The following is a 26,422-nucleotide window of genomic DNA, read 5'->3' as shown; positions in this document are numbered from 1 at the left end:
AGATTTGCGGTTAAAATCACATAAATTTAAAGACAAAGTTTTTTATTTGAAAATTGTATGTTTTATAACAAATATTTTGAATGACCCTCACTTTTATATTTGACTAATGTCTGCGAACAAGGGTGGCAGCGACATCTCAACCGCGGTCGAGGCGGCGCAGCAGGATTGTGGGCATTCATGGTTGAATTCGCCGTGTAGCAACGCCAGACTAGCATCGAGCTCGATTCGAATCGACTTGATCGCGATCCGAAGTGTCCATGTGACAGCGGTATAAGCCTACCTGCCGACAGGTATTCGAGGGAACTGTTGTAATCTATTTTTACCGCGACAAACTTACTCGAGATATTGTTGAATCGTCTAAGATTGCGTGAGCAGGGACTGGATGTGTCAGCACGCCGTCTATATGTTTGTCCCTAAGAGAACTTGAATTCTTGGCGCGAACAGATGGGGCCGGCTCGTGCTCAGTATGCGCTTCGGATGAGGATATCACTGTTCTTTTCTTTGCTTTTGCACTTTTTTGGAGTGTATATATTTGTACTTGATAATGCAATACAGTGTCAGTTGATAGTTAACGCTTGCCCGTGTCCATTCGCCCGTCCCGTCTTGCTTTTTGCGCTATTATTTCCCGCTTAAGAATGAATCATAAACATACCAAACGCTATCCTCTGCTAATAGAAGTTAATAACTAAGCCTGATGAGCCGCTTGATGCTGCAGACCAGAGGTGACCATGCACTCTCTTATCGGAATAGGATTTAGCCAGCCTGGCGTACCACTTGGCCAGCGTTTTCGAACGAATTCACACGCCCGAGAAAGTAAACGCAGCAGGGTGGAGGCAAACAGTGAGGAGGACGGATACGATTAGTATGTTTACAGGGATGAGGTGGCTGGAGGTGAGAGAAATGACTTTGCCTTGAACTGGGCGTAGCTATGAGCACGATTACGTTGCCATAAAGGCCTTCAGACTCTTTTTTGAATTGAAGACTCACTGCTCGGGGGAGATGTAAGGAAACAGAGAGCGTCAGGTTACCGGTTAGCCGAGTGCTCAAGCCTTGATTTCACCTGTGGAACCACTACTTAGCGGGAACGTTTTTGCACAGAAAGTATCAGCAGGTATAAATAAAACGATGCTGTACATACTCCTAAAATATGAGGAGTAGGAGTTTCGAAGCAGTTAAGAGGAACGGTTCCCCACATATTACCGAAACGGGCTTTTGAATACTTTGAAACTAGAATGGCCCTTTAGGCATTTTCAAATTGAGAGCTGCTACTGCGAGGTTTTGCCTTTACTCCAGTTACTCTTAGTTTCGCTTTCCTTATACCCTAATTGTGGCAGGTGTCATGAAAATGGTGCATGGGCGAGATTATTCAGCAATGTTACTAATCAACCAACACAGTACTGACAAAAAATTGTAGGAACATCTTGAATAGCGATATGAACCCTCCGCACCTGTGTCCTTTTTTGACTCTGCCATATCTCGTGGGACTCCTATATAGGCCCAATCGAAGTCCTAACACCATTGAGTAACCATTCAACCTTGCAGGAAATATATGTCTTCCAGTATTTCTGTATGCTATAAAGTTATGTAGTGTTTAGAATCAAGCTGTTCAAAATAATCGCATAAAACCAGCTGTCCTTGAGATAACTGAAACAAATAAAACACTTCCGAAAATGTTATGATTTCCTGAAATGCAATAATTGCCGAAATTTTTGTCCCTATCACTACGATGTCTAATAGGGTTGGTTGGTTGGGTGGTTGGTTGGTTTGTGGGGTTTAACGTCCCAAAGAAACTCAGGCTATGAGAGAAGCCGTAGTGGAGGACTCCGGAAATTTCGACCACCTGGGGTCCTTTAACGTGCACTGACATCGCACAGCACACGGGCGCCTTGCCTTTCGCCTCCATCGAAAAGCTGCCGCCGAGGCCGTGATTCGATCCCGCGTCCTATGTCTAATAGGGTATGTACCACCTGGTTGCACAGAAAGTACGAACATAAACGAGCACATAAGACAGTGCATAAATACCGCAATTACTTGGCATCCATACCACACTACCACTCCCGGCGTTTTTTTTTTTTTCTTAAAGAACATTCCTCTAAGAGGTCTCTTTTATTAAGTGACACTGAAAGTTTTCTATGCGTGATGCTATAAACTCTTCTAGGAGCCTTAATTTCTAGAATTCTATTGCGGAACTTGGCGATTGTATAATTTAAAATCATACGCAAAGTTTCATTACGCTTTACAACAAGTTCATGTGGTTCATGCTTGGTGCCACTTAAATTGTAAATGCATGAAAATTTGAGGCATTAATGCATTTCGAGTGATTTAGGTGAAATATTTCGAATGTTTTTTTTTCTGAAAGAAGTTTCTTTCTTAAAAAGATTTCAATTTTATTACAGACCTTTCATTTCAAGCAAAATGAAGGTATCTGCATATTTGCACAATCGCCTTATAGATAACCAAGCATGCGGAATACCGGGAGAAACATATTTTTTATAGGTAAAATGGTGAAGGTGTCATGCAAACCACGCCTGCACCGTGTCTTTCAAGCTGTGACAAACCCTTAGACAGACTTGCAGAAGTTGAATCATGTTATATAAGGGTTTCATCACACAGTTACTTGTGGGACATTTGATGTTTGCACAATACCACTTGAAATGTACCGTCTTTGCCAAAAGTAACCGAACAGCCCAGCCGGCCGGCGGAGCAAGCGCTGGGCCGAGCGGCGGCGTGGCGGTCGCCGTCGGTGGCCGCTGCTCACTTGCTGACGTAAGCATACCCCCTCATTATCTTTCTTGGGATGATAAAATGCAAGCGGGTAGCATGTGCGGCATACGATTTCATACCTTTAGAACGTTGAGCTATAGTCATGGAGGGCGCTGTGCACAGCAAAACTCGCTCCACGCTGATTTTGGGCTGGCAGCGTGAAGCTGTGCTCTTCGTTAAAACGCCTTGCATGTTGAATCCCAGTACACATCTCCCGTAGATGAAGTGATTCGAAAAGTAGTATTTTTGTCTTGTTTGGAGTATTAGCCCAGTCAGACAGGGCATATCTAAGGTCTAGGTTTAGTTTTTCTCGCGTTTCCTAGTCTGCTATGATGACACTTCGCTGAGCTATAGAGAGAATAAAAACAAGGCGATATTTCAGGCTGCTTCTAGTGCGGCTATTCGTGTCCATGTAATGAGGCGAATTCGTTATTTTTGGCGCCGCTTGTTAACGCACAGAAGTCCCTAATGGTTTTTGCGATTGCAAAGCCAAATAGAATGCCGAAAATCTGAACAGAGATGGCAACTGCTTCAAAAAGATATTTGGCAATACCGAATGAGTGATGTAAACGTTCTATAGCATATGATCTCCCAAGAACGACTTGCGAAGGATGCTTACGAAGACGTTTTTCTTCCACTTGCATTGAGATTCCCTCCGAATTAGGCTTCCCCTTCCTTGCAGCCTGGGAGTTCAGTAAAGTCTCAGGTTTGCAAGCTTCATCTTGTGTTGCACTTGAAGGTTCTAGTTTAGTAACGATGCACCACTCTGCCAGTGGGTAGTAAACTACCAATCAAGTCACTAGGTAATAGACAGTAACGCCAAAGTACTTCGCAGTGCAAATCAAAAGCTGCGTATTTGAATTTCATTTCACTTCCAGAACATATTGCTGTTAGGTGGGTCGCATGGTGTTCCCGTAAAAGAAATAAAGAAATGGCCACACTTAATGAAAAAATAGGTGTCATATGTGTAAGAATGACACTTTTATGCATTTAACTCATTAAACGAAGAGATTAGCAGCAGGCATGAACGTAATTACCAACGCGGAAAAGACTACGCGCTTTTTGTACATTACCAAAAGCGGGAAAGAAGGTATTCAGCAAGAGGGGCACATGCAACAGCTGGAAGTCTTATTTTGCTCTCCTTCAACTCAACTTACCGTCACAGCAAATCCGATAGTGGTCAGAACAGACGACTAGGAACCGCAGGAAAAGCGCGTCGAGTTTTCGAAATCAATTTTTCACCATACTTTCCGGACAATCGAAACTAGTAGAAAAGTATGTATTTGTCCATTCGTTGCAACTACAGAAGCACTGTACCGATATTAAACGCAAAGGCATTCTAACGAAGAGCGCAGCTCACAGCGCCAGACAAAAAATTACCGACGATTACGTTACTTCCTGATGCGAAATTTGAGCGCAGCAAATAAGCTGTTTCCCCTTTTCGATAGATTGAGCTTCTGCTTCAGCCTCGCTTACTGCTGGTTGCTCTCGACGGCGGCGATGAGCCTCCGCTTCGGCGGCGCGAACGGCAGGGTCTTCTCGGCGGCGGCGCTTAGCCTCTGCTTCGGCGACGCGTACTCCTGGATCATCTCGACGGCGGCGACGGTAAGCTTCTGCTTCGGCGGCACGCACCTCTGGATTCTGGCGGCGACGGCGCTGGGCCTCTGCTCTGGCAGCTCGTTTCGCAGCAGCAGCAGCAGCAGCAGCAGCAGCAGCAGCAGCAGCAGCAGCAGCAGCAGCAGCAGCAGCAGCAGCAGCAGCAGCAGCAGCAGCAGCAGCAGCAGCAGCAGCAGCAGCAGCAGCAGCAGCAGCAGCAGCAGCAGCAGCAGCAGCAGCAGCAGCAGCAGCAGCAGCAGCAGCAGCAGCAGCAGCAGCAGCAGCAGCAGCAGCAGCAGCAGCAGCAGCAGCAGCAGCAGCAGCAGCAGCAGCAGCAGCAGCAGCAGCAGCAGCAGCAGCAGCAGCAGCAGCAGCAGCAGCAGCAGCAGCAGCAGCAGCAGCAGCAGCAGCAGCAGCAGCAGCAGCAGCAGCAGCAGCAGCAGCAGCAGCAGCAGCAGCAGCAGCAGCAGCAGCAGCAGCAGCAGCAGCAGCAGCAGCAGCAGCAGCAGCAGCAGCAGCAGCAGCAGCAGCAGCAGCAGCAGCAGCAGCAGCAGCAGCAGCAGCAGCAGCAGCAGCAGCAGCAGCAGCAGCAGCAGCAGCAGCAGCAGCAGCAGCAGCAGCAGCAGCAGCAGCAGCAGCAGCAGCAGCAGCAGCAGCAGCAGCAGCAGCAGCAGCAGCAGCAGCAGCAGCAGCAGCAGCAGCAGCAGCAGCAGCAGCAGCAGCAGCAGCAGCAGCAGCAGCAGCAGCAGCAGCAGCAGCAGCAGCAGCAGCAGCAGCAGCAGCAGCAGCAGCAGCAGCAGCAGCAGCAGCAGCAGCAGCAGCAGCAGCAGCAGCAGCAGCAGCAGCAGCAGCAGCAGCAGCAGCAGCAGCAGCAGCAGCAGCAGCAGCAGCAGCAGCAGCAGCAGCAGCAGCAGCAGCAGCAGCAGCAGCAGCAGCAGCAGCAGCAGCAGCAGCAGCAGCAGCAGCAGCAGCAGCAGCAGCAGCAGCAGCAGCAGCAGCAGCAGCAGCAGCAGCAGCAGCAGCAGCAGCAGCAGCAGCAGCAGCAGCAGCAGCAGCAGCAGCAGCAGCAGCAGCAGCAGCAGCAGCAGCAGCAGCAGCAGCAGCAGCAGCAGCAGCAGCAGCAGCAGCAGCAGCAGCAGCAGCAGCAGCAGCAGCAGCAGCAGCAGCAGCAGCAGCAGCAGCAGCAGCAGCAGCAGCAGCAGCAGCAGCAGCAGCAGCAGCAGCAGCAGCAGCAGCAGCAGCAGCAGCAGCAGCAGCAGCAGCAGCAGCAGCAGCAGCAGCAGCAGCAGCAGCAGCAGCAGCAGCAGCAGCAGCAGCAGCAGCAGCAGCAGCAGCAGCAGCAGCAGCAGCAGCAGCAGCAGCAGCAGCAGCAGCAGCAGCAGCAGCAGCAGCAGCAGCAGCAGCAGCAGCAGCAGCAGCAGCAGCAGCAGCAGCAGCAGCAGCAGCAGCAGCAGCAGCAGCAGCAGCAGCAGCAGCAGCAGCAGCAGCAGCAGCAGCAGCAGCAGCAGCAGCAGCAGCAGCAGCAGCAGCAGCAGCAGCAGCAGCAGCAGCAGCAGCAGCAGCAGCAGCAGCAGCAGCAGCAGCAGCAGCAGCAGCAGCAGCAGCAGCAGCAGCAGCAGCAGCAGCAGCAGCAGCAGCAGCAGCAGCAGCAGCAGCAGCAGCAGCAGCAGCAGCAGCAGCAGCAGCAGCAGCAGCAGCAGCAGCAGCAGCAGCAGCAGCAGCAGCAGCAGCAGCAGCAGCAGCAGCAGCAGCAGCAGCAGCAGCAGCAGCAGCAGCAGCAGCAGCAGCAGCAGCAGCAGCAGCAGCAGCAGCAGCAGCAGCAGCAGCAGCAGCAGCAGCAGCAGCAGCAGCAGCAGCAGCAGCAGCAGCAGCAGCAGCAGCAGCAGCAGCAGCAGCAGCAGCAGCAGCAGCAGCAGCAGCAGCAGCAGCAGCAGCAGCAGCAGCAGCAGCAGCAGCAGCAGCAGCAGCAGCAGCAGCAGCAGCAGCAGCAGCAGCAGCAGCAGCAGCAGCAGCAGCAGCAGCAGCAGCAGCAGCAGCAGCAGCAGCAGCAGCAGCAGCAGCAGCAGCAGCAGCAGCAGCAGCAGCAGCAGCAGCAGCAGCAGCAGCAGCAGCAGCAGCAGCAGCAGCAGCAGCAGCAGCAGCAGCAGCAGCAGCAGCAGCAGCAGCAGCAGCAGCAGCAGCAGCAGCAGCAGCAGCAGCAGCAGCAGCAGCAGCAGCAGCAGCAGCAGCAGCAGCAGCAGCAGCAGCAGCAGCAGCAGCAGCAGCAGCAGCAGCAGCAGCAGCAGCAGCAGCAGCAGCAGCAGCAGCAGCAGCAGCAGCAGCAGCAGCAGCAGCAGCAGCAGCAGCAGCAGCAGCAGCAGCAGCAGCAGCAGCAGCAGCAGCAGCAGCAGCAGCAGCAGCAGCAGCAGCAGCAGCAGCAGCAGCAGCAGCAGCAGCAGCAGCAGCAGCAGCAGCAGCAGCAGCAGCAGCAGCAGCAGCAGCAGCAGCAGCAGCAGCAGCAGCAGCAGCAGCAGCAGCAGCAGCAGCAGCAGCAGCAGCAGCAGCAGCAGCAGCAGCAGCAGCAGCAGCAGCAGCAGCAGCAGCAGCAGCAGCAGCAGCAGCAGCAGCAGCAGCAGCAGCAGCAGCAGCAGCAGCAGCAGCAGCAGCAGCAGCAGCAGCAGCAGCAGCAGCAGCAGCAGCAGCAGCAGCAGCAGCAGCAGCAGCAGCAGCAGCAGCAGCAGCAGCAGGCGGAGGACTTCCACCGGTCGTCTCGCTCATGGCTCAGAAAGAACTGGCAGATAATTTCGCAGTGGCGAACGGCAGCGGCAATTTCGGCTCGGGCGGTGCACATATACAAATCCGCCGCCACCGATCTGGCTCTCTGATTGCCACCGCACAGGGGTTGCATTGGAGGAGGAGCGAAGAAAGGAATTAAGTTCGAGCCGGCGCTTTGATAACCGGAGACTCGCAGGAAGAGGGGGGAGGGGGGCGGCGTGTACACCCAGCGGCAAACGATGGGGGCAGAAGCGCGCGCAGCAAGCGGACAACGCGATAAAGGGAGGAGGGAAGAGATAGCAGCGACTGACTTATGCTGGTGACACCGATAGTGAGTCAACCCCAGCTGCGGAGTTGGTTTCAGGGACAACGCCGCCGATGCCGACGCAAACAATATGATACCCTCGCTTCCGCAGCGCCAAGAACCAGGTCTAGCCGTGGGAAGGTGGTCACGTATTCGTCGACGTGCCGGGGCCTACGTGAAATAACCGGCGCGTCGGCAACTGAAGAGCACCCTATCCGCCACACAGGAACAGGGGGGGGGGGGGGGGGGGGGGGGACCCTCCCCTCCTCTTTCTTCATGGCGGCGACGGTGTTCTATGCAGTCACGTTATCTTGACTCTCTAGCGGCGTCAGCGGCATCCAGCGGTATCAGTCGGTCGCTGCTAGCGCTGGGGGGATGAAAGGGGGCGGAGCTGGTTACGAGGCCGACGACGACGCCGACGCCGACGCGAAACCCAGGAACGGACGACAAAGAGCTGTGCTCTAAAAGGAGCATTGTGCGAGTGATGCTGTGCAGAGCGCCCTTCTTCACTAGCGCAGCGTTCTGAAGAAGCCAAATCAGGTACCGCACATGATACTCGCTTGCTTTTTATCATCCCAATAAGGAAAGCGAGGGAGAGCACTTACGTCAGTCAGTTTACACTCGCCGCCCAAGAGCAGCGGCCAGCGACGGCGACGGTAGTGCCGCATCTCGGCCCCGTGCCTGCTCCGCCGGCCGGCTGGGCTGCTCGGTTACTTTTGGCAAAGACGGTACATATGTTATAGTATCCACAAGGCACCTAAAACCAGGTTTAAGGGATTATCTTAACTCCGGCGCCTTGAACCTTGTTCTTGAGGGTACTTGCGTTAAGTGCCATAGGAAAAAGCAGCATGTAAACATTTAACACAGCCACTATTATGTGTGCAGATGTAAGAAACCATATAGGTCACCAGTACAGCATGTGCCTTCCAAAAGTTAACTTATTATATCTTATAAACTCGTGCGGAAGGTTAGGGCGCTAAACATCAGCGACTGCATCCATGCCTTTGTAGATTGGCAGCATAAACAAACAATGACTGATAGACACAAATTTAGAGTGCACAGACAAGTCACAAACTACCAGTACTGTGTAATTGGGATCATAGATGTAATTTTACATCGTACCGCTGCAAGCTCACTTGACATGAAGGCTCGATCGCGTTACCTCGGCAAATATCAGAGTTCCTCAATGCTGGCCGATCGGTCCGACATAATGCTCAGGTGGTTACAAGGTATCAGTTATACCACTTACTCCAAACACATAGCGCTGCGCGGTCTCGGCCCAGCGTCAAGAGATGACAGGGGCTGACAGGCCATGCCATCGAGCAAATTTAACCAAGTTAATATTGAAACCAAAATTGAATTCACAAGAAAGGTATAGCTTTTGACTTCAGTACTCCTTGGTGAGATCACCTTGAGTAGAATGTCTTTATAAAAATTTATTTCCCCCTCCCCTTCCCCGCTTTGAACTAGCAAGGCAGTCACCATGCGTATTAATATTTACTGAAAGGATGTTTCTCAGCCATCAGATTCACTGTGTGCTTTGTACTGCACTCTGTTGACCGCAAAATACCAGTGCCTCCTAACTGGGCTGGACGGATCGAATAAAGGCACTTTTTTTGTCCTTTCTTTATCTACCTGGCTTGTCATCCATTTTGACTAAGGTGCATGGTTTGATTAATATAATCAAGACTAAAATAACCAGAAATGTTCTTTTCCTCGTGATTGTTTGCTAACTTTTGTGTATTAGAGTACAGATGGCGAATGTTGGTATTTCATGCCAGGTTTCCTGTCTCTTCAGTTCGTCTTCTCAACCGACCTACATTGCATTTTTGCATAGTACTCTCTATTGAGCGTGCTTCCCCTGAATGATTCAGAGCTTTTAATGCTTGAAAATGTCTATAAATTTTCAGAGGAGGCTATTAATCCCACTACCTACAAATGTGTTTTGCCTGGACGTGTAGTGAGAAAAAAAGAAATTAAAGAAAGTACTAAAAGAAACATGTCATAGATGTAGGATAAGTATAACCTTGCTGATGGAATGAGCACGGCTCTACTGACGTTTCATTATTTTGTGTTGTGCGATGTCTGTGCACGCAAAAGAGTTCTAGCCTCCCAGGCGATCCAAATTTCCAAAGCCTTCACTACCGCATCTCTCATACCCAACGCCGCTTCTGGGCAGACATCATACCAAACCAAACCTTTTTATATTGATTAGTTTGTACGTAACGTCCTCTGACGCATTTGCGACCAACTCAGGGCACACGGCTGAAAAGAGCAAATAACGTGAGATCGACAGAAATAGCGGATTGGATTTCGTTGCCCGTATACATTCTGTGAATATAGTTCATGAAACAAGTAAAAGACCTAAAATGGCGACAAAACCAGAAGCACTGAAAGGCCAACGCTATTTAAATCTTTCTTTACCATACTCAGTCACCAGAGCTTGCAAGTGACCGGTAGAAAAATAAAGTTTTTGAATGATAGTAGGAGGAGTGAGGCTCTGGATGATGTCAGGTATCCTGGGTTTATTTTTTACAGCGAATACTAAGAAAATGTGGCCCAGAACATCAATTGCTGCCCAACAAGGATCATTGTTTTTTTGTCCTGCTGCCACTACGCTCATGTTTCAAGCCATAAATAAGGTGTTCTAAGTACCATTACCGCTTTATGCCATTCGCATACATTATGTGGCCAAGAATTTGTACTGTCATTGCAAGCAATACAGCCGTTCTCCGCCAAAAAGTACCTGCAACCCCACAAAGCGCTGTGCAGTGAAGCCAATGGGAGCCGTGCGGTGAAGCAGACAGATGACTGGATGTAACGATGTTGGGGGCTCTTTCTTTGAACAGCGGCAACAAGATTTCAGTCGACATGAATAAGTATGCCTGTTTTCTGATCAAGAGAAAAAAGCTTCGAAAAAACAAACATAATATAACCCACTGAACAGTGCTTTGGTTATTTCTAAGGACGCCATCGAGCTTAAACGACTGCCCCTCTAGTGGAGTAATTTCAGATTGTTATCTGGTGTCTTTGAGGGATACAAGAATAACGCCCAAGTCGCGATCATTGTTGTACCTGGTGTTCGTGTCAAAGCATATAGATGAACCCATTTAACGTTGATGATGGTGTCTCTGACCACACGATGATTGTTAATTGCTGCAATACCAGTTACAGCCAGTGATTGCTCAAGGCTCTTTATATCTCTGTGCGCGTTAGGGATTATAGACGTGCGGACGACAACTTCATTCTTGACTACCTGGAATCTGCCTTTTATGCTTTTGAAAATTGTCTAGGATTCTGAAACAGTCGAAGAGTTGTGGTAGCAATTTAAGCTAATTATACAATACTGCGTTGACAGGTGTATTGCAACTCGAGTTATGAAGACGAAGCGCCGGAGTTCCTGGGTTACCAGGGACACAATTTATATAAAACGAAAACTATAAAGACTAGGTGAAACAAAAAATAAACGCATTTAAGTTTTGCGTGTTGGAGCTCAGCTGAAGCAAGCGTTGAAAGAAGCTGAAGAAGAGTCATTCGATGAAATGATATGCCGCTTCCTCAAAACGTCACCGCAAAAGTACTGGCAAATACTTTAGCGTTACGAAGGAGAGAACGGGGGAGATCACATACGAGAATCAGGTGCTGACAAAAAGAGAGCATATAGTACATCACATTAGTCCATTTTTTAAGTCCGCATTAATTCACCGCTTCCAAAGATGACACAAACCTTCGTTCGAACGCATGTTGACCAGCCAAAGGAATGACAAAATGATTACCCAGCAGTGAGTTTTAGCAGCTCTTCAATTTGGATGCTAAAAAGACAAGCGGGCCAGACAGCATACCATCCCAGTTTTTACGAAGATATGCCGAGTGGGCATCGTGATTTCTAAAACTAATTTTTGAAAAATCCTTGCAGACCGATTCTGAGCCACAAGATTGTCACAATGAGAAGCAATTCCGGTGTTTTAAGATGGCAACCGAACACTTCCATATAATAACTGTCCTATATATCGCACATCGATTTCTTTTAAAATTACGAACATATTAGAGCGAAGCACATCTTTCACCACCTAGAAACTAAATGTTTACTTTACCCTCACTAGACAGATTCGGGACAGGCCTTTCCACCATGCACTACACAACTCGTAGACACAATTCATGATTTGGCAGTGACGATTTAGGATTTATGTGAAGCAGCAGATTTACGTAATCGCTGTAATTTTGCCAAAGCTTATAATAAAGTGCGGCACAATAAATTAATTTTTAAACTGGAAAGAACTGAAATCAACACGAATATAATAAAATCGAATAAAGCATACTAAATCATACAGGTAGTCAGAAGGCATATAAATAGATGGATTTATTGAAAGGAAAGACAGAGAGGTTAGTCGGAATGATTAAAATATGACCTGCTACTCTGCACTGGGGAAGGGGAAGGGGAGAAGAAAGAAGATGATGATGGGTGGCGATGTTGAAGAAGGCATATGAAATATATATACAGGCACAGTAGATTGCTTTACAAGCGTGAATTAAGCCTGCTGGCGCACAAAAACCTGCAAAGAGCACGCACTGCCTGGAAACCCTTCCCCTTGTTCTGCCAAGCGCCCAGCAACAGTTCCTCCGACAGAGGCCTCTTGTCCAAACGCTTTAAGGAAGCGGCTAGCACATTTATTTCACACGCATACACTGGGCACACCAATAATATATGGTCCGCAGTCTCGGGGATGGCACAGGTTGAACATTCTGTGGAGTCCATCTGCCCAATCAAATGTAAGTACCTGCGCGTGAAAGCCACGTTTAAATGAAGTTTATGTACCAATTGCATGCATGATGATGCGGAATATCACGCGGAACATAAAATTTCAATGTTCCATCGAGCCTTTTTAGACGAATGTGTCGGGCGTCTGGCTGGGCCCAGTAACCTGCCGTAGCATTCTTCATACAGTTCGTAAGAAGGCACGTCGTATCCGCTCTTGAAAAAGACACAGCTGTTTGGAGGCTATTGCTGAGTGTGCTTTTCGCTTCAACATCGGCCTGTTCATTTCCATGGAGCCCGTAGTAGGAAGGGATCCATTGAAACATTATCTTCTGCGCGTATTGCCATTCACCGAAAACTGCAGCAACGGAAGTGCCGGGTGCGTCATTAAAAAATAAAACACAACAAAAAGGAAGAAAATAAAGCTTTATGTTTTGCTGAGTGTACAATGCAGTACAAAAACTAATATGTACATGCAATAAAATATTTTGCTAGATTAAAATTGCTTGCAGTAATCCTCTGATCATTCCAGTTGCGTCCGTCGCGCCATCTATAGTACGTTGAATCAAAACGAATAACAGTGCATATAAACAGTGCACTTCTCATCAGGAACGAATGAAGAATTCAATCAAATGCTTTTGCGAGGTCGACCTGAAGTAAAGCAACGATCAGGTTGCCTTACTACAGGTCGACCTCGCAAAAGCATTTGATCGAGTTCGTCATTCATTTCTGTTTTCTCTTCTGGAACGAGCGAATGTTGGCTCTGTAGTACTGAAGGAGGTGCAACTTTGCTATAGGAATTGTTCGACTCGCCTGATTGTAAATGGCCACCTATCAAGCCCCGTACCAATAAACTCTTTTGTGAAGCAAGGCTGTCTGATGTCTCCAATGTTTTTTGCTTTTTACTTGGAGCCACTTTGAGTGTTTTACATAACAGTAGTATCCATGGCTTCCCTCTCCTTGGAAATGAGGTTACAGTGCTTGCATATGCGGATGATCTTGCGTTTTTCTGCACTGATAAACCAAGCATAGAAAAAGTTATATCCAGCATAGAACAATTTGGCATTGTTTCTGGTGCTCTGATAAATCACTCCAAGAGTTCCGGCCTTTGGTTTGGTTTGTGGGGCTCAACACAGTCCCTATATGCAGGAGTTGAATGGTCATGTGTGCCCCCTAAATATCTGAGCGTTCCACTGCATGCATTTAAGTCAAGTGCAAATTACTGGACAGAGCGAGCTCCAGTAGTCCAGCGTTATGCTAATACGTTTGTCCCCTATCGGATCTCAATCTTCGGTAGGGCTCAGGCCTGCAACATGTTTTTGGCGACAAACATTTATTACGTGGTTCAGGTCCTCCACTGTGCTAGACATTAAATCCAGCGTTTTCACCGAATAGTTACGACTTTTATATGGTCATCAAATTTGTTTGTGCAGGGGGGCTCGGCTTAGTGCATCTGTATGTAAAGCAGTTAGTTGCCCGTTTCTTCTTTTCTCGTGATTGTTCAGATCCGATTATTAGAGCATTCCTACATGTTAATTTCATGAATCTGCTTCCCGACTTTATGGTTTCTTCAGATTTTACTGATCGCCCACAGTTACTAGGATTTATGCAGGATGTTTATGCTTCGGTGAGGTTTTTGACAGTACGATTCTCGAATGAGTACTTATATTCTGTTTCGCGCAAGAGACTATACAAGGAATTGATAGCAATGCTTTTTCCCCCACCACTGTATCGTTCTTTATACTTTGGTCTTAATGGTCATGTTGTGTTAAAGAGGGTGTGTAAAATGCAGATTTCTTCTTGCACGAAAACATTTTTCTTTAAATTACTTACCGAAGCTCTACCTGTTAACAGATGGCATCATAGGAAAAATATTTTTGTATCTTCTATAAACTGCTGTCTGTGTGATGTGCCTGAAACAATTGAGCCTTGTGTATTTAATTGCAAAGACGCAATTCTCTTTTGGGACGTGCTGCAAACAACTTTAAAGAAAGACTTTGTTCTAAATTCGTACAGTGTGCGGTATCTAGCTGTTACACAATCTGATTACGAACCATATGACATGTTTTTTCCTTATTAGACTTCATAGCTTGTGGAAGACACGCATGTTGAATCGCAACGCTGAACCTGTTGTTCCACCTAGACTCCATTTTAGCAGAATGATGCTGCAACTGAAGAACATTTATGATGAAAATGACTTTCAACCTGATTGGTTTCCGCTGGTGACACGGTGTTTATCTTTGCCAGCCTTTTAGTTGTGTTTTCTATTGTGCAGCTCAGCAACGGCTGAGTGCTTTGTAAAGTGTCTGTGTACATAACCCTTTCTGTACATAACCACGAGCAAAAAAAAGAAAAAGAAAAGAAAAAGCTTCTGTGGCGCATTGGAATAACACCTCGTACCTGATTCTAAAACATGTGTTCGATTCCTGCATGTGGAATTCTAATAGTTTTTTTATAATCGCAACATTCCAATAAATAACGAACATATTTCTTGGCTATGTTCTCCTTTAGGTCACATAGTGCGATGTTTTTTATTCTTAACAGCAGCAAAACCAGCCACGAACACAGCCAGGATGTGACGGTATGACACGGTTACACTATGCAATTACCTTCACCGTAATCAATTCCTGCCTTCAGTGAGTGTAAGTTACCTTTAGGTTGCGTTCAAACACACCTCTCAGCAACAATCGCCGTTTAACACACTTTACTCTCTTTTAACGATATTACGCCGCTCCGATATTCAAGTTTACTTATTCAACGTAGCAAAGATGGCACGACGGACGCCACCGATGTATTAACCTCTCTACAGTAAGTAATTCTATTACAGGCAACTATTTTATAAATACTGCTTTTCAGTTTCCGTACTGCGCTTTAAGGTTCTGTTTCATTTTTGAGTCACGCATCCGGCACTTCCGTTGCTGCAGTTTTCGGAGAACTGCAATACGCTCCTGTGAACTTGCAGTTCGGAAGATGTGAGGAGCTCCATAATGTTTGTGCCAAGGACTGGTAGGCAGTGTGGCGTAAGAAGCTTTCCAAAATTTGCGATGCGGTCTTTGAGTCCGCGAATATACACCATTTTTGAGGTGGTTCCCCACATATGTAGCTAATAGATTCCCGAATCGCTACAAGTTCAGCAGCGGTTGATGTAGAAGTATGTCCCAAAAGGAAATGTAGAGTCGTTTTCTGAGCTCGTATGACCACAGCTGCAGCAGATGCCTGTGCTGACACAGATCCGTCGGTATATACGTGAATATAATTAGGATATTCTGACCAGATATGCGCCAGAGTAAGTTGTTTGAGATCACTAAGTGGCACCATTGGTTTCTTCACTATTCCGGGAACACGAAGGTGCAGCAAAGGTTTATCCATCACCCATGGTGGTTGGGCGGGACGATATGGGAGGACATATCCTGTTAGTACTTGCGACTGATGGCAGCGGAGTGCACTTGAAAAACTGCAGTCCGGCCGCTCATCCAGAATCTTGCTCAGTGGGTGAAAACGATGTCTTGTAAGTGCTCGTAAATATACACGAAGTGATTCGTGAGACAAGTATATGCATATTGGGCAAGCATGTGCCTCTTCCATTGTGCCTTTGTTAGAGGCGCGTCTGGGCAGTCCAATGCATATTTTCAGTGCTTGCGCTTGCACGCTCTCCTAAGTCCGCAAGCAGAAAATGCTCATATCAGAGAGTACTGGGAGACTGTACCGGATGTAGCCAAGAAACAGTCTCGTAAAGCCGTATTAAGGAGCGCTTAGTTGGATCCCATTTGATGCCAGCTATGAAACGAAGTACATGGCAAATATTGATTAGCCCTTTCTTCACCCTGCACGCAAGATGCTTTCCTCCGGATTAGGGAAGAAGTCATCAACGCCATACCCCGAAAAGGCGAAAATTTCTTTCTGGCACTAGATCTCAAAGGAGCATTCGACAACATTGGCCACCAAACCATATTGCAAGAATTAAACAATATCAACTGCGGAGAGAAAATTTTCAAATACGTGAAGGCTTTCCTCTCAGATCGCACAGCCACCATAGGAATTGGAGAGATCCGATCATCAAAAGTACCCATGCCGAACAAAGGTACACCGCAGGGTTCTATAATCTCTCCAATGCTATTTAACATAGCAATGATAAATTTAGCAAAAAAACTGTTGACCCGCACTGATATTGGCTTCACTTTATACGCGGACGACATCACCATCTGGGCTACTCAGGGATCCTTGGCGCAAAAAGAAGAAGCTCTGCAAGCCGCTATAGACCTAGTCGAAGAATTTGCCGGGGAGAGTGGTCTTCAATGCTCCCCAGAAAAATCCGAACTTATCAGGCTACACAGAAGAAATTACAAGTCCCCAGGAGAAATTCAGCTCTATCTAGGAGACCAGATAATTCAAGAGAAAGACAAGATCAGAGTTTTGGGGCTGTGGTTGCAAAGCAATTTGAGAGTGGATTATACAATCAAAACACTCAAAACTGCAGTCAACCAAATTTCCAGAATGATTAGAAGGGTGACCTGGCACCGGAAAGGGATGAGGGAGGAGGACACCCTACGCCTTGTACAGGCCCTAGTCGTTAGCAGGATTACCTACGGGCTCCCATATCACGAAATTAGATTCACTGATAAAAGGGCCATTGACACTATCATAAGAGGAGCCTATAAAACGGCCCTAAACCTCCCGCCAACAACATCAACGGAACGTCTTTGGGCACTCGGAGTGCACAACAACTTCGAGGAGCTCAAGGAGGCGGTTCTAGAGAGTCAGAAACAACGCCTAACAACAACGCAGGCGGGTAGGGAAATCCTGTCAAAACTAGGGCTATGGCAGGCACTAAGAACTTCTGAGATCAAATCACAAATTCCGACATCCACAAGAAACAACATCTATGTGAACCCTATACCCAAGCACATGCACCACGAGTTACAAAAGGGTCGAAGGAAAGCCAGAGTCAAATCATTGGAAAAACAATTGTCTAAAGACGCGGAAGTTGTCTACGTGGACATAGGGGCTTACGGCGAACCTGGCAAGTTCACAATAGCTGCAGTTGACCACAAGAAGAGGTCAATTATTCAGGCTTCGATCTACACCAAGGATCCTGCGGAAGCGGAATCACTGGCAATAGCCACCACCATAAAAACACAAGACAACCAAAATAAGTCATCACACGTAGTGACGGACTCCCAACCAGCCTGCAGGGACTACCTGGCCGGAAAACCTCACAAAAGAGCGTGTGCAATATTACGTTCCATCTCCCAGACGCACACAATTACATGGACACCTGGACACGAAGGCCTAGAAGGAAATGAGGTAGCGAATGATCTAGCCCGAGCTCTCACAAACCGGGCGGATCCCCATCCCTACCTCACCCCTCTCCTAGGACCCTACGGCGACAGGCTGGAACACCTACGGTTAGAAAGAAGACTTTTCTCACCACCACACAAACACCTTCCTTCCTCGGACGCTATAGACTGGAGAAAAATACAAACAAACACATTCCCTAATCTTCAAATTTTAAATAAGATAAGCCCAACAAAATACACGAGCTACTGTCCTTGGTGCGGCGCAAGCCCCACACTCTTTCACATCTCTTGGGAATGCCAGGACAAACCTGACCCAACGTTAATAGTGCCATGCCCGACACACGAGCAGTGGGAGGCGGCCCTGACCAGCGACAACCTGGACCAGCAAGCCTGGATTATCCAGCTAGTCCGCAAGTCAGCTGCTGCCAGCGGAGCCCTGGACTAGGGGCACCGACCACCCAGCTCCTGCGAATATTTACTGATTACATGCTCATTAAAAGTTTTCTCTCTCTCTCTCTCTCTCACCCTATTATATGCTTCGAGCAAGATAGTCGGTGGTCAATAATTACTCCCAAGAATCTGTGTCTGGAGGCGTACGGTATTACGAGTCCATGAGGAGTAATCGGGTAACAGCTGACACATTTTCCCGTAAATGCGATCGCTGCACACTTTTCTGCAGCTAAAAGCAAACCTTGACGCCGTAAGTACATCGATGTCGATGACACAGCTCTTTTCAATCTCGCACGTAGTTGTGGGCGCGTCGAACCAGAGGCCCAGATGCAGATGTCAGCATATGCACTGATATGGATGTTAGCTGGCAGTTCACTCACCAGGCCAATTAGCGCAACGTTAAATAAAGTTGGGCTGAGGACTCCTCCCTGTGGAACCCCATGACCGACCTGATAGCGGGTATATCTCCATCAGGAGTTGTAATGTAAACAGAGCGGCCATTGAGATAGCTCACAATCCACAAATACAGCCGGCCACCAACTCCCACGTCGTCAAGTCTATCAAGAATAGCATCGTGGAGGACGTTGTCGTAAGCTCCCTTTATATCTAAAAAGACAGCAGCTACTAGTCGACGGTGACGCTTTTCGTGTTCTACTGTCGCCACAAGGTCGATGACGCTGTCAATGGAAGAGCGTCTCCAGCGAAATCCAGTCATCATATTCGGATAAAGATCATTACTCTCTAGAAACCACTCAAGTCTTGCCAGCACCTTTCGCTCCATAACGTTTCCAACACAGCTTGCTAGGGCAACCGGCCCGTATGAGAAATTCGAGAGGGGGCTTTCCAGGCTTCAAAAGAGCAACCAGGCGGCTAATCTTCCAGTGTTCAGGAACAGTACTAGAAGCCCATATACCATAAAAATAATTAAGTAGCGCAGTTCTACTATCCTTGCCCAGGTTTGATAAGGTTGAATAAGTAATCCCGTCAGGACCAGGTGCAGATGAATGCCGACAAGAAGCAAGAGCGGAGTCTAATTCAGCTATTGAAAAAGGCAAGTCGTATTGACCATTTGGCGAAGGCGGTGCAAAAACCTCTGAAATTGGTGACTGTGCCTGGTTTGTGCCCAAAACCATTTTGCAAAAATCTTCAGCTACGTCAACTTCATTGCGGCGTTGATAAAGAGTCAGGGCACGAAAAGGGTGCCTTTCTTGCGGAGGTGTGAGCAAGCTTCTCTCAGCATGACAGGTACTCGACAGTGGCTTACGGGGATCCAGAGATGAGCAGAACTGTCTACAACGTTGTCGTCCTAACCATTCCAAGTGGCGCAGAACTTATCGTTTAGCTCCGCTAGAAAGTGCGAGACCGTACACGGATTTCGTTCTTCTGTATCCTTTCAGCCCGCCGATGGATCGCTCGAAGCCGCTCGAATTCCACGTCGATGCTGGACACTGACGCCGGCACACATAGTGAGTGTTCTCACTGAGAGATGAAGTAATGAGGCCCTCTATTTGAGATGGTGACTGGAGGTCCACGTTCGAAGTCTCTACAGATGCCCGAAAGGCGGGCCAGTCTGTGTATTGCACACGAGGCGAAGTGGCAGGTGCGAACCACTTGATGCATACGTATGTTGGTATGTGATCACTCCCGTGTGTTTCCACATCACTACACCAAAAAACAGAGGGATGGAGGCTTCTGGAAACAAACGCCACATCCAAGCAGCTGCTGTAGGTTGTTCCGCGTAACATGTCGATGAACCGTCGTTTATATTGACAAGATCTTGCGTATGCATAAAGTCTGCCAGGTCTCTTCCTCGATTGCTCATTATGGCACTACCCTACTGAGGGCGGGGAACATTAAATTCACCCACAATAATACGAGGAGCTGCACAACACTGTATTGTTAAAAATAGATATGACTTCAAGCCATCTCTCGGAGGAATATAAGCGCCAATTACAGAAAAGACTCGTCCTTTCAGGGTTAATGTCAAGCAAATGTAGTGATTCGTGTTGTGGGGCTGTAGAGCATGGCGGGCGTGTGCAATGTCTTGGCGAAAACACACCAGCATTCTGCTTGTTTTGACTGCTTCTCTGGACCATTGCAGAACATATCCAGAAAGGCGAAAAGCAGCCGGCATGTTAATTGGGTTCACATATCACAATCACAGGAAAGCGGTACTTCTGTACCCGCTGTCGGAAGTCACTCAGCCGATCTCGCAGGCCTCGGGCATTCCATTGCATCACTAGACTGCGGCGCAAGTGCATTGTCACAAAGGTGGCGTTAGTTTGTTGTGCCATTGTGAATTATTGCAATGCCGCCAAGAGCGGCTGAAATGTGTCCAAAAACTAAGCAGCAAACTTTGCTGTTTGCAGGTTGATGCTAGAGAGAAGCACCGGCATTGAACGAACAAGCTGTTTCAGCATTTCTTTCACCTGCTGGCTGTCGGGGTTGTCGGTATTTACAGCACATGTGGCAACCAAAATTAAGATGAGGCATGGCGATGGCCTTTGATGGTAAAGCAGGCTACTCAACATCAGAGGCGTAGGTAATAAAACAGCTTCTGACTGATCCTTTGCCTGTGGCATTGCCTATGGCATTACAGCCAGAGTATTCTTCGCGGGATTAGGCTCAAGCTGCTGTGGCACCTGAGCTGAAGTTAACTTTAAAGTTGACTTATCCAGGCTAGGCTTGCGCCTTCTGATTTCTTGTGTCGGCGTCGGGAATGGTGCTTGCGGCGACGACTAGACGCAGTCGCTTCTTGATGAGTCGAATTATCTCTCAACATCTTCTTTAGTAGAAGTCTTTCGTTCTGAATTTTCGGACAGTCCTTAGCCATCGCTTCATGGGCACCCGAGCAATTAGCACACTTGACCGTCTCCGTCTGGCATGTGTCATGAGGACACGTACCGTCGCATCGACGGAAGGATGACTCGTTTCGACAAACGGCACTCACATGTCCGATCTTGTTGCATTTGTGGCACTGAACAGGCCTTGGAACATACATCCGAACTGGATGTCTCACATAGTCCACTTTAACGTGGGATGGGAGGAATTCAGTTTCAAAGACTAATTTAACGCACTTCGAGCAGCCCAATCGATGAACATCCATAATGCGCGCCGTAGATTTGAACGCATGGTCTTGCTGAATGCATGGTCAAAATGCATGGTCATGTTCCGGCTCAGTAGCAATGCTCTCAGGAGTTCCGCAGGTTTCTGTCTTAGTGGAATTATTTTGTTAGCGGTAAAAACACGAACACAAAGAACACGATACACAAGGTACACACGCTAGCGGGTGTCCCTTGTGCATCATGTTCTTTGTATCCGTGTTTTTACCGCTAACAAAATGATTCCAACAAGAAATTACCGACTAGCCAAACTTGACGTTTTAAGGAAGTTTCTGTCTTAGGACCGCTATAATTTTCGGTGTATATTAATGATATCTCTTCGGTCATGGAACCAAATGTGCAACTAAAGCTCTTCGCTGATGGCTGTTTAAATTATTTTACAGTTTTAAACACCGACGACCAGCTTAGAATTAGCAACATTTTACAGGCATTAAGAGAATGGGGCAAAATATGGAGGATGGAAATTAATTATTCGAAATCAACATACGCGCATACGTGGCAAGTGTTTGGTAAGCGTAACTCAGTTTAAAAATCTAGGAATAACTTTAATACATAACTTAAATTGGGGCACACATTAGAATATATATGTTCTAAAGCGTGTACCAGAAGTTATGGTTCTTGATAAAAACAAAAAGAAATTGGAGTATGCTACACGGGATGTAAGATTAATTGTTTTTAAACCTTTTGTAAGACCAGTCCTTGAGTACGCATCAGTAGTATGGACCCCTCATAAGAATTATTTGAGGAAACAACCACAAAGAATTCAGAGGCATATAGTACATTTTATTTGCTACCGATATCAAAGGAGAGACAAAGTTAAGGATATGCTCAATTCCTGTAAACTGGATCTTTCAGAAACACATAGACAAAAATTCGGTTGAAACTGCTATTACAGATGCTACAAGGGCAGAGAAATGTTCAGAAAGAAACATATATAGAAGCACCTGGCAAAACGGAGCTCTGAAACGAACCACAGTAAGGTAATACACTCGTACTACGCTCGTAGTGAAACTTTCAGGCGCTCCTTCCACCCATGTAATTAAAATGTGGAATGATTTGCCAATGTGTGTTGTGGAACAGGGTGATCTGCCTAAATTCGAATTATCTCTGTATGACCATCTGTTTGATTCTACCGTTTGATGGTGATGCATTCAGCGCTTGTGAATTTGGGTGTTTTTCTATGAAGTTTTATTTCTTCATGCCCTCTCTGCAAAGACCCTCGCACGAGCGTTGGCACTACTGGTAAATCACGGCCGGCCTCGACGCAGAGCGCACTTCTTACGGCCTTCCCAATGGGGCCTGTTTGCACGCCCCGCCGCACCTCGGTGGCGTCGCCACCTCCTCACCCCTCCGTGTCTGCTACCGCCGTTCACGCGTATGGAAAGCGGACACTCGCTAGCCGCCACACACGCACATAAATTGCAACCCGCAACTCATCGCATTTCAATCCCTATGACTCACACAACGGCTGCGCAATCAGTGACTAATATTTGCTATCTATGAGGTATAAAAGGCAGTGCGACTGCATGGTTGCATGAGCATACTGGCATCAAAGCTTTCTGGCGATAAATTGTGAGCGAACACAAAATTTATATGTCACGCAGCGCGCATTATGAAAGGTATTAGGCGGTGTCTAGAATTATACTCGATCTGAAGCATTTGCTCGGCAAGCACACGCTTGCCGTGCAAACGTGGGGATCCTAATATTTAAATATTATCCTGAAATCTCAACCATTGCCGTTTTCATTTAGGTAGCTAAAAATCGGCATTAACAGTAATTTCTGGCGCTCCACAGGTTCTGAGTAAAAGCAAAAATTCATTCAAAGTTGAAACAGCCGCTGTCCAATGCAGTGATCATTTACGCTACGTTCAGAGCATATCAATCTTGCCGACTGATGTGTTCTCTCGCGACTCTCCCTCTTGCGCAAAGGCTTGCAACTGACGCAGCTTTTGATCAAGACGTCGCGCACGAATATTTACTCCGCAGAAGCGAGGAGAACGGAAAACAAGAAATAATCATTCTTTATGACCAAAACTGACCCTTTAATAAAGAAAATTTAGGGAAGGAGAAAATCATTCCTCTTAAAAAACTGAACAAGATATGCCCATTATTTCACCTAAGTATGTACAGGGGTGGTCAAAAGTTCCCAGGCCACAGAGTCTGCTTCTGAGCAGTATAGTAAGGCAGCTACGATGGACCCAAATCTCAAAATACATGTGGAGGGTAGAAGAAGCATTATTCTAACCTCTGAGATAATTTATAACTTTAATGGGATCTCACGTGTCAGAATATTCTGACCAGAAGCAAAACCTGCGGCCTGGGAACTTTTGACCTCCCCCCTCCCCCCCCCCTGTACGTCTGCGGCGGGGTGTGCGTGTGCGCGTGTGTGTGCGTGTGCGTGTGTGTACGTGTGTACGTGTGTGCGCGTGTGTGTACGTGTGTGCGCGTGTGTGTACGTGTGTACGTGTGTGCGCGTGCGTGTACGTGTGTACGTGTGTGCGCGTGCGTGTGCGTGTGCGCGTGCGTGTGCGCGTGCGTGTGCGTGTGCGCGTGCGTGTGCGCGTGCGTGCGTGCGTGCGTGCGTGCGTGTGCGTGTGCGTGCGCGCGTGCGTGCGTGCGTGTGTGCGTGTGCGTGCGTGTGCGTGCGTGCGTGCGTGCGTGCGTGCGTGCGTGCGTGCGTGCGTGCGTGCGTGCGTGCGCGCGCGCGCGCGCGCGCGCGTGCGTGCGTGCGTGCGTGCGTGCGTGCGTGCGTGCGTGTGTGTGTGTGTGTGTGTGTGTGTGTGTGTGTGTGTGTGTGTGTGTGTGTGTGTGTGTGTGTGTGTGTGTGTGTGTGTGTGTGTGTGTGTGTGTGTGTGTGTGTGTGTGTGTGTGTGTGTGTGTGTGTGTGTGTGTGTGTGTGTGTGTGTGTGTGTGTGTGTGTGTGTGTGTGTGTGTGTGTGTGTGTGTGTGTGTGTGTGTGTGTGTGTGTGTGTGTGTGTGTGTGTGTGTGTGTGTGTGTGTGTGTGTGTGTGTGTGTGTGTGTGTGTGTGTGTGTGTGTGTGTGTGTGTGTGTGTGTGTGTGTGTGTGTGTGTGTGTGTGTGTGTGTGTGTGTGTGTGTGTGTGTGTGTGTGTGTGTGTGTGTGTGTGTGTGTGTGTGTGTGTGTGTGTGTGTGTGTGTGTGTGTGTGTGTGTGTGTGTGTGTGTGTGTGTGTGTGTGTGTGTGTGTGTGTGTGTGTGTGTGTGTGTGTGTGTGTGTGTGTGTGTGTGTGTGTGTGTGTGTGTGTGTGTGTGTGTGTGTGTGTGTGTGTGTGTGTGTGTGTGTGTGTGTGTGTGTGTGTGTGTGTGTGTGTGTGTGTGTGTGTGTGTGTGTGTGTGTGTGTGTGTGTGTGTGTGTGTGTGTGTGTGTGTGTGTGTGTGTGTGTGTGTGTGTGTGTGTGTGTGTGTGTGTGTGTGTGTGTGTGTGTGTGTGTGTGTGTGTGTGTGGAAAGGGTGGAGAAGGCGGTGCATCTGGCGTCGTCCCAACTGGCACTATACACCTTTGCAACGAGTGCCTCCTGAGTGTCACCATATTGCTCGCTGGGTTGTTGTGTGCGTCTGACGTCAACACGGCGGAGGCAGCAGCAGAACCGGTTTGCAACAGTCCAGAGAGGAGGCATTTCGTCAACCTCCTAGCCCGATGCAAAGGTCTATAGCATTTCGAAAACAGCTCGCCTGCGGCAGGAGTGTCGACGCGGAGAAGACTGTGCTGGAGAGCTTCTGATGTGTCCGTAGCGACTCCAAATGAGCACAACGGATTTTTTTTTTTGAACCTAAAACCTTTAAAAAAAACACACCCGCAACGGGAAAGACCTCATTATTTTCCATTTCTAGCTCTAAACTAGGAGAAGCGTTCCAATCTCAGAGGAACTTTGTTCAGTTATTATTAACTGCTATTTCTTCACATTGTTCGAAAGTTACTTTGGATGAGATATGCAACTCGCCAAAAACAAGGAAGTTGTGTGCGCACGAAATCAGACCAGTTTTGATAGCACCTAGCAGCATGTATATTACATAATCTAAGATTATGATCTTCCTCTCTGTGTACGAAGACCGGAATTCGGTAGCAGTAGTCGTATTAGATGTTTTTACGGGGGGATTCTAGGTGCGCGAAAGTGAAAAATAATTTGGGTCTTCATTTCTGTCGAGTTCGACTCTGGCCTCGACGACCACGTCTCGATGTGAGCGATACCGTGAAGGCACCCGATACTGCAGTGCACATTAAAGAAACTAGGTGATCGAAATTTCCAAGGCCACTACTACGGCGCCTCCATAGCCATGGTTTATTTCGGACGTTTAACCCCACAGACACGTCACCGTGCCGACCTTGCATTAGCAAGTTTACTTATAATGCTTGTCAGTCTGGTATAAACGTTGGCAAAATAATGGATCAATATACCATCTTCTGCATTTAAGACAGCAGTATCTGTCATATACTCGTCATACTTTTGGAGAAGAAGGATGATTAATCTTTTTGATGGTTCTAACGGGCAGATTTTGTTATAAAGACTTTATTCACGTACGAAATATACTGGCGATATGCAGCTAAACCAATTAAGCTCTGTTTTATTTCAGTTTGGTGCTGCTCATACTACGACACTACGAAATCGGCGGAAGACAGAGACCGGGCGAATGCCACCCGCCGCCCATGCAGTAGGTGCGGAGCGAACGGTGAGATGGTGGCGGCCCTTGCGGCGGAGGAAAGCCTATCTGAAGGAGAAACGCGGCGGTTGAGAAGGTCGTAGGAAAGAGCGTGTACTCTCCCTCCAGACCGGCAGGGTTGAATAAATAAATAAATAAATAAATAAATAAATAAATAAATAAATAAATAAATAAATAAATAAATAAATAAATAAATAAATAAATAAATAAATAAATAAATAAATAAATAAATAAATAAATAAATAAATAAATAAAATTATATGTCACAAGGCATTTTACTACTGATCGTTTCTTGTTGTATGTGCGTGCGCGTCATTTAATGTTAAGGAACTGCTTCGTGCCGTTACAAGTTGGGTTTGGTCAGTGAAGGTTTTCTTTTGTAGTTTGAATCATTCTAGGAGTGTCGCTCCAGTTTTCTGCGTAACTCCTAGTCAAGTCAAGTCTGAACATTCCTGAAAAAAAAATGCTTATTAACCGGTATTCAATTTCGTGCTATTGGCATTTCTCTTGCTGTCATCTACATTAGATTTTTTTTTTTAATTTTACACTTTTTCTTCTGAATTTACATTTAACATTTCGTCTTCAATTATGCCTCAAACAGGACGACATCGATGTCAATGGACGTGCTTGCACCTTCCAGCATTTTTCAGTTGAAATGGTTGGAGACAAAAAAAAAGAAAGCTTTTGTAACATTACCCCAA

General features: G+C 47.5%; 1 protein-coding gene across 1 annotated transcript in view; it reads right to left on the bottom strand.

The window, feature by feature from the left end:
• The window catches only part of LOC146204280 (uncharacterized), a 54,853-nt gene that overhangs the window by 1,450 nt on the left and 26,981 nt on the right, over positions 1-26,422 (bottom strand). Inside the window, exons 2-4 of the mRNA XM_084604660.1 lie at positions 4,282-4,432; positions 3,221-3,228; positions 2,056-2,076 (exon numbers count right to left, since the gene is read on the bottom strand). Coding sequence (XP_084460786.1) covers positions 2,056-2,076; positions 3,221-3,228; positions 4,282-4,432 — 180 coding nt within the window. The remainder of the gene's footprint in view (positions 1-2,055; positions 2,077-3,220; positions 3,229-4,281; positions 4,433-26,422) is intronic.

The sequence above is a fragment of the Amblyomma maculatum genome, chromosome 1 (genome assembly GCF_055883805.1).
Source record: "Amblyomma maculatum isolate TAMU_Amacu chromosome 1, ASM5588380v1, whole genome shotgun sequence".
NCBI lineage: Eukaryota > Metazoa > Arthropoda > Arachnida > Ixodida > Ixodidae > Amblyomma > Amblyomma maculatum.
The sequence above is the reverse complement of the archived record's forward strand: the minus strand, read 5'-3'. Positions and strand labels throughout refer to the sequence as shown.